This window comes from Ichthyophthirius multifiliis (assembly GCF_000220395.1).
Source record: "Ichthyophthirius multifiliis unplaced genomic scaffold scaff_1120509249773, whole genome shotgun sequence".
In the NCBI taxonomy this organism is placed as follows: Eukaryota; Ciliophora; class Oligohymenophorea; order Hymenostomatida; genus Ichthyophthirius; species Ichthyophthirius multifiliis.
In genome coordinates, this window is record NW_004087343.1 from 1 (window position 1) to 11,822 (window position 11,822).

An 11,822-nucleotide genomic window follows, 5' to 3' on the forward strand; every position below is an offset into this window, starting at 1 on the left:
ATATATATATATATATTTATTTTATATATATATATTTTATATATATATTATTCGAATTTAATTATTTATATTTATGAGAATATAAATATTAAAATATTTATATTTTAATATATCTTTATTTAGCATTATAAAAATATATATTATATTTGATATTTTATTATTATCATTTTTTTAATTTTATATAATACTATTTTCATTCTTTATATTTTATTTTGTTATATTATAACATTTATTTAAAAAATATAATAATAATTTATTCAAAAATATCTTTTAATTATCATAATTAAAATTAAAATAATTTATAAATAAAATTAATATATTTATTTAGTAAACTTTTCTTTTTAGTTTTATAATATAGTTTTTCTAACATTATTTTTTATATATTTTTTTATATATATATATATTATTTTTAAAAACGGTTTTATATATATTTTTTTTAATAATTAAATTATTATCAAAAATATACGTATCTATTTTTGCTTAATAAAAATAAATTCTTATATATTAAATTTAAAAACTAAATATTTTATTTATATTATTTTTTTTGTTTTATATTTAAATATTTAATTAATATTTTTGGCTTAATCATTTAGACTATTACCACAAATTTTTTTATTTTTGTTATAAAAATATTTTTGATTAAGTATATGTTCATTCTATAAATTTTAGACATAATATATTTGCAAATTAAATGTATTGCTCTAGTATATTAGAATAGATAAATTAATATAAATATTTATATAATTGTACTTATTTATTTTTATTTTTTTATATTATTTTTTTTTTAAATATAAAATTACAATTAAATAAATTATATAATTTATCTATTTTTTTTTTATAAAAGAATTATTATTTTAATCAAATTTTATAAAAAGATTTATATTATAATTTTTTTTTTATAAAATAAATATGTTATATATATATATATTGTTTAAATAAAACAATTTAATATATAAATTTTAATTTATTTATATATTTTAAAAATATTTTTATGTTATTTAAAGATTCAAATATGTTAGTTTTATTTTTATAATTGCTTGATAAAATTATCAGAATTTTTACAAATTTAATCTATTTTTATATCCTCTACTTCTTCATCATTTTATTGTAAAATAGTTAAGTTATTTATTAATTTAATTGTATTATTTTTTTTAGTAATTTAATCAGTTGTTTTTTATCTATCTATATTTCGATTTCTTTATAAATTCATAACTTTATTTCTATTTCTATATTTTTTACAAAGAAAAAGACATATAAAAATTAGAAAAATTAAAAAAAGAAAAGAAAGTATTATTGCAATTATAATATTAGTATCTAAATTAAAAAAAATGCTTTTTTAATTTATATATTCTTATTAAATATTATTATCAATATCTTTTTACGATGATATATTTCTATTTTAAATAAAAAAATACTCAAAGTCGTTAAAAAAAGTAAATTAAGTTCCTTAACAAGTACAAGATAATATATTTTTTTCGAATAAAAATTAATTACAAACTTAATATTAATATAGTTATTTCTTATTTTGAATGCATATTATATTTTTATTATAATAATTTTCTTCATCCGAAATCTCGTATAAAAATTATATTTTTATTTCTTATTCAAAAATAAGAATGTTTTCTAAATAAATTTCTTTATTGTCTTTATAAATAATTTTTTCTCTTTGTAAGAAAGCTAATTAAATATTTGGTTTTATATTATCTATGTTTGTGAAAAGGTCAAAATATATTCCTTTTGTTAAATTTTTAAAGTTTATTTTATTTTAAATGAAGTTTCCTATGTAAAATAGGTTATTTTTTTAGCTATTTAAATATGTAAAAACCTCATTTTGTGAAATTAAAAATGAAATAATTTCATTTTTTAATTCTTCTTTTATAAATTTCTTATCATTAGAATTACCTATAAGTGTTTTTTGAAGTTCTTAAAGGACTTAAAAGGAATTCAATTTTCCTTTTAAAAACTCTTTCAATATAAATTATACATAAGAAATATTATTTAGAATATATTATTCCTTCTAAAAAATACTTTAAAAAGGACAATTTTTTTACTATATATTACATTCTTTTAAATATTCGTTTAAATATTATATAAAAGATAAATTTTCTTCATAAAAAAATGAACAATCGTCCATATAGCTACCTTCTTTACATAAACAAAACTAAATATTTTGATTTTAATAACATGAAAGTCCTTTTTTTTCACATAAAAAACATATATTTTTCTACATAATATAATATTCTTAAAAAAGCAATTTTTTATCATTTAATTTATTTTCTAAAAAATACATAAAAAGTTCTTTTAATGACAAAAAGTTTGATAAAAGTTATTAATTTTCTATTTTTCTTATAATTTTCGAACTATTTCTAACTTAAATTTCATATTAAAGATATTAAAAAGAATTTAAAAAAGCCTTAAATTCACAAAAGTTTTAAATCAGAAATTTCTAATTATTAAAAAAACCAAAAATTTAACATTATTAAATATCTTATTATTGAAAATTTAAGATTTTGAATTCGAATTCAGTTTACAAAACTAAGCCTTATTTTGGAAAAAAACTAACTTCGATTTCTTTTTTTTTACATTCTTAAAAATTTTCCAATTAAAACCCAAAAAAACACACTTGACAAAAATTTCCTAAAAAATCACATTTTTGACAATTTTTTATTGTACACAGACATTTATTTTCTATAAATTTTAACGATCCTATACATTATTCACATTATTCTATTGATATACATTTTATGCAGTTTTATGGGCATTAAAGACATGTTTTTGTCAATTGATTAAAATAATAGTATTCTGGACATGTTGGAATACATTATTCGGTAGTTTCGTCAAAATTATAGTCACATTATATACAATCTTCTTCGTTTAATAGTTATGCTTGGTTACATTGTTGTAAATTTAAATGCTTTAAGTATATCATTAAAAGTTATATTTTAGGATAAATATTATTCATATGTTTTTTTTTTTATATATAAAAAATCTTTTATTTATAATTTTTTTTTTGTGTGTTTTTATATAAATAAATAAATATTTATAATTAATTTTTTTTAAAAAAATAAATAAATAAATTTATAGATTAATATGAATTATAAAGATTAATTTTAATATGGTAAATATATAAATATATATTTAAATAATTTAAATATATATATTTAAATAATTTAAATAGATGTTTCTCCTACTAAATACGGTAATTTTCGCAATTCTAAAAAAACTTGTTCTTAAATAAAAGAGAATTGTTCATAAAATATGAATTCAGTTAATACATATAGTGAAAATTTAACATAATAATAAGAAAGTTTAAAAACATCATAATAAACATTAAAAAAAGTATCAATAATAACATTAGGAAAAAATAATAAATAAAAAATAGAACTGAAAATATAAAAAACATTAAATAATTATTTAGTAAAACCCAATATATAATAATAATAATAAGTAAAGAATTAGTTTTTTAATTAATAAAGATAAAGTATTTAAAATTAGTAAATTAAATATTCTTCTTTGGAATAAAAAAGCAATATTTAATAGAAAACAGGAGGATATTTTTAATAAAGAAGGGAAAAAAGTGAAGATTTATTGAAAAAAAAAGAGAATGATTTTTTATTAAAAAATAATTAAAAAAAATTAATTTATAAAAAATATGAAAATTTAAATAATTTTTCAAAAAAAAACGAAAATTCAATAAAAAAAAATAATAATTTAATTAATTTTTCAAAGAAAAATGAACATTTATTAAAAAAAGATGAAAATTATTTAAAAAAAGAAGATAATTCATACAGTTATTATTAAAAAAGTGAAAGTTCATATAATAATTCATTAAAAAAGAATGAAAATTAATTAAAAAAAGATAGTAATTCATTATAAAAAGATGAAAGATTATTAAATTATTTAAATAAAGGTGAAAATATATTAAATATATATTAAAAAAGTGAAAATTAATTAAATAAAAATGATGAAACTGAAGATTTATAAAGAAAAACCTTAATTTAATCCCAAAAAACAATTTATTAAGAAAATTCATTTATTTTTGAAGAAAAAAAAAAGCTCGAAAATTAAAATTATTTCTTATAATAAGAAAATATAAAATAAAAATAAACTATTATTGAATTATAATAAAACTACATTAAAATTATGTCCAAAATGAAAATAAAGAATTAATAAATGATTTATATATATAAATAAAATAATTAACTTTATAAAATAAATCATTCTTATAAGAAAAAATGGATCTAGATGCTAATAATTAAATACATATGAATACTATTCTTTAAATTTAATAATAATTGGTAAATTAGAAAGCAAAATTCGAGTAAAAAATAGAGAAATTAAAAGCTATTTAAAACGATTTAACCCAATAATTAGAAAAATGTCCAAGTTAGAAAAGTCAATTAACTTAAAATATACTAGACGAAATGAATTAAAGCCGAAATATAGATAGATCGGTTATAAATTGTTAATAATGCACTAATTATAAACTAATAATTTAACAATAATAATTTAATATAGAAAAACTGCAAGTAAAAATATATAATATTTTATTTAAAAAAAAAAAAAAAATTATGATATATAATAAATTATTTTTAAAAAAATAAAATAAAATAAAAATATGTAATATTTTTATTATAAAAAAATAGTAATAATTACGGTACATTTAATTATAAAATACATCAATATAAACCGAAGAAAAATGTCAAAAATATCAAAATAGAGAATATGAGTTAGAAATGTCTCTTTAAAAACTAAATAAGAATTAGCAGATGCTTTAAATTAAGCATTAAATTGAATTATAAAATTATTATATTGAAATTTATATAAATATATATAAATATATATTTATTTATAATATATATATATATATATTTTTGTCAAAAAAAATACAAATATAATATTTTACATAATATTTATTTTTTAGATTTTTTTTTTTTTCAATAATTAGATACTGAATATTTGTTTAAATATCTTCTAATAAACTTTTAAATACTTTTAGTACTTTTAATAACTTCAAATGGTATCATTATTAGCATTCCCCTAGTTCTCCATATACTTCTAGTAATTTTAGATACTAAAGGCAGCCAAAACATAAAAAAAGCGACAAAAATAAGTATATTAAAAACAATAAATAATGCTAATCTTTAAGTATTGGAAGCCATATAGTTTAAATCAAGACTTTCTTTAAATTTTTAAGTCAAATATCTATAAGAAATCTTAATATAGATATTTTACATATCCCTTATTTCTTAAGCTAGGGGAAGTCTTAATAAAGAAAGTAATTATAAAGTTAATTAATCTTTTATTTTTTAGTTTTTATATCCGATTCTTTTAATAATTTCGTATTTAAAGGCGTTAAATTCTCAAAAGTATTTTTCTTTTGAGAAAGTTAATCAAATATATTAAAAAATACCTAAAATTATATATATATATATATATGAATTTATATGCATATAATTATTATACCTTGTATTTTCAAAATAACGTGTAATAGCTATTGACATGCCTTAAAAAACCTTTATATATATAAATAAATAAATAAATAAATATATATATAAATATATATATATATATATATTATTTATATATGTTTTTTTATACTGATTTTTCAGCAAATTATTAACATTATTATACATTAGCACCTTTTTATTCGAATATAATTTCGCAAGGATCTAACATGTTTATTTAATTAAAAGCATCGTTATATACTGAATTATGAATCGAAGTATAATAGGCATGTTATTGATGTATTTAACTATCTAGAGTATATAAAAAATTTATTGTTTCATTTACATGTATATAAGGATCTCTTCCAAAAAGCTTAGCCTGTTAATTATAGAAAAGCTGTCTTAAAGAATTATCAGTAAAACTATAGAAAGACTCAGCAAAAATTGTAGAATTTAATTCAACAATTATATTTTGAGTATTTTTTAACAAAGAAGAAGAAATAAAGAAATTAAAAAAAAAAAGATTCAATGATAATTATTGATATTAATAAAAGGAAAAACATTTTCTTAAAATTCATTGAAGAATTCTTAAATCTACGTTTCCGTCTTTTATTTTTAGATTCAGAATCATCATCAATCTAAATAAATATAAATAGATATAAATATATATATATATATATATATATATATATATATATATATATATATATTATATGTAATTAATTAAATAATAATTTAATTATAATATTAATAAATATATCTTATTATAATAGTCTTATTATTTTTTTATTTTAATATGAATACTTAAGAAAATAGTATATACTACTAATTTATTAAATATCTTTATTTTTTTTTATTAATGTGGTTTTTTTTAAATAAATTATACAGAAGTAAAAAGTAATATATAAAAGTAATATATTTACTTATCTGTCTAAATCATTTGAAGATTCAACATCATCTTCTTCACCTAATTATAGATTGGCTACAAAACTTTCACATTTCTAATATAGTGTTTTTACTTTTTTTTCCTTTATGTCTAAGAATAACTAAAGGATCTCTTATTTACTTTGGTTTACTATAATACTTAAAGGAATCAAAATTAAAGTAGCCAAAAAAAGACTTATCCCTGAAATAATCATCCAAATAATAAAAATGGAATTATTTAAGTCTGTTCTATTATATAAAGAAAAAATAAATAAATTCGAATTTTCAATTAATTTTTCATAAAACACAGAAAACATATTGTACTCGAAAAAATAAAACTCCTCATATTTAAAATCTTTAGGTTCTATAATTTTTTAAGCATAAGCAGCCATAACCCCAATTGCATCTAAAAGACTTTATTCAGTATCTTCCCCAGCATTTGATTTCAGGTTAATTTTTACATTATATAGCAAATCTGAGTGTGTATTCGATAGACCTAAATTACTGAAGGTTATGCTCTTTTTTAAATTCTATATTGAAGATATTTATTATTCCATAATACTCTTCCAGTCCTCTTTTTACTCTAAAATGCCCATTTTTATGAATTTTAGGTCTCTTATATAACTTAATAGGGATTATAGTTCATTTAATATTTTATTAGAAGAAATTACTAAGTCTATATTTGCTTATATATTATTAAATTCATTATTTGAAAGAAAAAAGTCTAGAAAAGCGATTAAAACAAGGACCAATATCAATACATTGACCACCCTTTTTAAATTAATCACCGAAGAAGGTTCACTTTCGTCATTTACGACAGATTTTAAGGCTCTTCGGCTTTTAAAAGAGGAATTAAATTCGTTTATATTGACATCATCGCCATCTTCATCGTTTTAGTTTTGGAAAATACTCTTCTTGATGTCACCTTCTTCCTCTTCAGAATCTGATTTTTCCTCTTCTAGGTCCACTTCGGCTATATGATCATAATATAGACGCATTTTTTTAATTCCTATTGCGTAGTTTTTTTTAGAAGACTGTTTTTCGATTTATTAGTTGTCGATTTTTTCAGTTATTATTTAGATTTCGTTTTGGACTTATATTTCGTATGTTTAGTTTTCGTCTTGCATTAAAAAACTTACGTCTACTTTTTTTTCAGGCGTAGAAGTGAAAAATTAACCGTAAAATATAAATTTATTAGGAATGAAAGAAACTTGGAATAATTAGGGATTATTAATAACTATTGCATTATTATTATTAGTCTTTTTTTAAGGTTATGCATTGTTATATGATATATTACTATTATTATTATTTGGTTAACTTATTTCTAGTTTAAATATATAGCCGGCTAAAGGATTTATACTAAATACTATTTCTTATATCATTAAATTCATTTCAATTGGAGTTTTTTAAATTTAATTTTCTTTTTTAGGAGGACAATACATAACATTTTCTCCAGACTTAGTCATATATTTATCTTTTTAAGCTAAAAAAAAAATAAATAAATAAAAAAAATACATATATATATATTAAATACAAAAAGCCCCTGGTAAAATTTCATCTATATCGACATCTTTTTAGGTAATAAATTTATTATCAATATTAAGAAAATTAATAGCCGAAGCCGAAACATGTTCTACATGTCCTGAAGGATCCGTGTATATGTAACTAACTTTCCTATGTGCCTTTTCTACTCTAAAAGATCCCACAAACTGCAAACCTTAAGCCACTGCAGCTAGTGTTCTAATTGAAATATAACACGGAAATATATAATTGGACTTGTTTTTGCCAAAAACTGCTCTTTCCTTATTCATGAATTTTGCTTCGGAGGAATTTATATAATTTTCAAGTATTTAATCATGAAATTTAGAATGCATGGCAGGCATTAAAAGGTTTACTTTTCGGTTTATAATTTCGCTTTTTTAATACCCGAATAGATTAGTGGCTGCCAGGTTTATATTTAAAACTTGCCCAAATTTGTCTTATTCAGTAGTTAGTATTATTGTTGGATATGACTCGTTTTATATTTCCTCATTAGATGTATATATTTACACTTTTCGATTATTGTTATTCGAATTATGCACTACTCTTGCCTTTTACAGTAGTTCCTCACCTTGTTCTTTGTCGTTTAAAATCTCAATCATGTATTTGCCGTAAAGACGCATTGCTTTGGGTATTCCGTTTGTTATTTTTTTCATTTTATTCCATTATTCTTCCACTTATTATATAGAAGCGCTTATTTTGAACCCTATTTCGTTCATTTTTCCCAAATCAGGGCTATCTTCACCTAATTATGACCAAAAATCCATCAATTATAAAGCACAACGCTCTATTCCATTTTACAAAAGCCTGAGATTATTCTAAAAAGCCATTTCGGAGACTATATCAGTATTATCATCCTATTAAGATTCTGCAATATCATCTTCAATAAGCTTTTTATACCTATAAATAATAAAATCAAGATCAAAAGGCGGTTTACTCATTTCAGCGTTATTTAATTCTTGCAAAGCTTACTGTTTATATTTGGAATTTTCGAGTAAAAAAAGGCAAAAGAAAGCCTTAAACTAGTACAATTGGGGAATTTCTTAACTCCATAAAAATATGTTTAATAAATAAGCTAATAAATAGTATAAATTCTATCCCTATCAACTTAATTATCCTCGAAATTCTACTAAACAGTTAAATTTTTGGCAATTCGAGTATTATTTTATTTCCTCATCTTAGTCACGCAATCTTCCTTGTTGCAAATTTACTTATGCACCTCCAAAAAGCCGTCTAATAAAATTATAGCAGTTTTAGAGTTTTTTGACCATCTTACAAGCTACAATAAATACCTAATTTAGCTTATTATTTATTCCCCACTCTCATATTTGTTACTGTTTATAAGTAATAGGTCTATATTTTATTTTCTTTCGCTGATTATTATTAATAATAATACTATTAAACCCAATAAATAAGAAATTAACGTCCCCTACAGTAATTTTCCTTCTAGTATTTTCGCAGTTGTTAGCAGTAGGGATGACCAGAGTAGAGTCGCACTTATAAATTTCCATATTTTTTAGAATTCCTCACTGTAGAAAGGGGGGTTTGGGTAAAATTACTAAAAAACGAAGAATGAACCAAAGATTAAAGCAAAAATTTTTAGGTAATCGTAGGATGAATTGTTCGCGAAAGTGTAGAAAATTATCAGAACACACTCAAAAATTAGAAAGAAGAAATTCGCACGGCCACTCACACGTGCTTAAGAGTCGTTTGAATTCTAGAAGCATTCGAAATATATACTAGTGACGACTAAATTAAGTAAAATAAAAATAATACTTACAAATATGGCCACTGCAGAGTGTAATATATGCATACTTTACCAACATTCAACTGTGTCGAAATACCTGTGAGTGTTTTAGTCCATATCACAGTACATTATACTAAAATATAAATCTAAAAGAGGCATATAGAGGATACTTATCATTAATTAAAGCATTGTTCTGAGGAAATAAATAGGCCAGGAAAAAGCCTAATTTTTTTTGGCAACGGAATATGAGACATAGAAAATTACTAAGATGACAATTATTATTATAAATTTAGTTATATACATTATTATTAAATATACAGTCCATGTTTAATCTTTTAAATATGAAACTATTTAAAAATAGCCTAATATAGTAGTTATTATTTCTGTTATTTTATCGTTATGCCATATATGTTTTAAATCAGGATGAAAGTAAAAATATAATACTTATAAAAATTATATTAAAACTAATAATCTGGCTATCCATATTGATGGTTCGACGTCTTTTAAAAGTTAAAATAATACTCGAAATGTAATTTATTTAATCTCATTTTCTAAACGTTCAAGCCATGTTTTTTCTTAGTCTATGGAATTTGATTTTTTATTGTTTGTTGCCGAATTATTATCCATTTTTTCTTAATATTTATATATATATATATATATACAAATGTTTATATATTATAAATACTTGTTTTAATTTATTATGTTTATTTTATAATTTAAAATTTTAATTATATATATTTTTTGTTAAATAAAACAAAACAAAACCTTTTATAATGAATTCGATTTTTAGATTATAATTAAAGTTGATTAAATAAATTTAAACACGAAAAATTTAAAGGTTATTTTTGGTATTTTTATGATTATATTTTTTATTTATTTTCGTTAAATAGACCTTAAAGAGAATCTATTTAATTTTAAGTATGTTCTTCAAAAGATAGTTTATTAAAAATGACAATTTAAACAGAAGTTGATAATAATTTAGCTTAAGTTTTACGAAAAAATAAAATTCCTTTGGAATTTAAATGCGGTTTTAATTGCGAATGTTCAACATGTGCAATATAATTTGATTCTGAATAATAAAATAAATTAATATCATAAAATTAACCAAAGGAACATGAAGAAGAAATAACTCTTAAAAGTGAAGGGAAGACTTAAAAGTGTTAATATTTATTTTTTATAAATAATTTATTATTTTAATCAAGGCATAGATTAAGTTGTCAACTTTTAACAGTAAAAGAAATGGATGGAATAACAATATTATTTTGAAATAAAAAATAAAAAAAAAAAAAAATTTAATACTTTTTCTTTTTTTTTTTTTTTTCTTTTTACTTTTTTTTTTATTATTTAACAAAAAAAAAAAAAATAAGAAAAAGTCTTATTAATATTTTTAATATAATAAAATTTTTATATTATATTTATAAAAATAATAAAACTATAATTTTTTTTTTTATATTAATTTCAAAATTTTATTATAAACGCACATATCTTCACTATAATTAAAACAAAAAATTAAGTGCTTTTATATTTTTATTATTATAAAATAATAATTTTGCCATAAAATTTTTTATTTATTCCTTTTGATATATATAAATATAAAATAATACGCTTTAATTACAGTATTATTAATTTTATAAATCATAAATAATAATAATAAAAAAATGAATAATTTAGAATAAACTAATATTAATGATTTATAATAAGAATGTCTGATTTCTGAAGATTCTATAAATAAAAATATAAAGAAAGATATTGATTAATAAGACTAGAATATATAATAATATATATTTAAAAAACCTATAAGTAAATCTAAATAAAGAAAATTTCTTAATCTTATATTTGAATTAAATAATGTATATAAAGATATTAAACTAAATGCTTTTACTTAAAAAAGAAGAAAAATTTCAATTTATTGAAATACTTAATTTAAATAATTGTATAAATAATAAAAACTAATATATATATGTTATTAAAACAAATTTAAATTTATATATTTATGTATATTATATATATAATAATAACAAAAAAATATATATTTAAATAAGGTATAATTAATTTAAGAAAAACTACGTTTTGTATGTATATATATATATATATATATATTACTTAAATATATTAATTTAGTATTAATAAATAAAATAATTTAAACGAATATAGATTTTTTTCAA

At 18.5% G+C, this 11,822-nt stretch overlaps 2 protein-coding genes across 2 annotated transcripts, besides 19 other annotated features; one reads left to right on the forward strand and one right to left on the reverse strand. All coding sequences in view use genetic code 6, as the record gives it.

Moving 5' to 3' along the window:
- Positions 1–48: a microsatellite.
- Positions 8–52: a microsatellite.
- A 227-nt stretch (positions 53–279) lies between these two features.
- Positions 280–324: a microsatellite.
- A 48-nt stretch (positions 325–372) lies between these two features.
- Positions 373–461: a microsatellite.
- Positions 462–750: 289 nt separating this feature from the next.
- Positions 751–786: a microsatellite.
- Positions 755–792: a microsatellite.
- Positions 793–2,206: 1,414 nt separating this feature from the next.
- On the forward strand, positions 2,207–2,900 carry IMG5_031280 (hypothetical protein; the record flags this gene model as incomplete). The annotated part of the gene is made up of 1 exon (XM_004039168.1): positions 2,207–2,900. A coding segment is annotated over one exon (306 nt), but the record flags the coding sequence as incomplete, so codon positions are not given.
- Positions 2,901–3,113: 213 nt separating this feature from the next.
- Positions 3,114–3,177: a microsatellite.
- Positions 3,131–3,177: a microsatellite.
- Positions 3,178–3,311: 134 nt separating this feature from the next.
- Positions 3,312–3,357: a microsatellite.
- Positions 3,358–3,744: 387 nt separating this feature from the next.
- Positions 3,745–3,784: a microsatellite.
- Positions 3,785–3,822: 38 nt separating this feature from the next.
- Positions 3,823–3,896: a microsatellite.
- Positions 3,870–3,958: a microsatellite.
- Positions 3,959–4,530: 572 nt separating this feature from the next.
- Positions 4,531–4,645: a microsatellite.
- A 175-nt stretch (positions 4,646–4,820) lies between these two features.
- Positions 4,821–4,872: a microsatellite.
- Positions 4,873–4,937: 65 nt separating this feature from the next.
- Positions 4,938–9,421, reverse strand: IMG5_031290 (PAS domain S-box family protein; the record flags this gene model as incomplete). Its single annotated transcript, XM_004039169.1, has 8 exons — positions 4,938–5,362; positions 5,414–5,516; positions 5,602–5,672; positions 6,046–6,085; positions 6,371–7,854; positions 7,906–8,111; positions 8,421–8,810; positions 9,315–9,421. 8 exons carry the CDS (start codon positions 9,419–9,421, stop codon positions 4,938–4,940), a joined length of 2,826 nt encoding a protein of 941 aa, XP_004039217.1.
- Positions 5,520–5,589: a microsatellite.
- Positions 6,094–6,162: a microsatellite.
- Positions 6,341–6,366: a microsatellite.
- A 1,535-nt stretch (positions 9,422–10,956) lies between the features above and the next one.
- Positions 10,957–10,996: a microsatellite.
- Positions 10,969–11,004: a microsatellite.
- Positions 11,005–11,822: the final 818 nt, after the last annotated feature.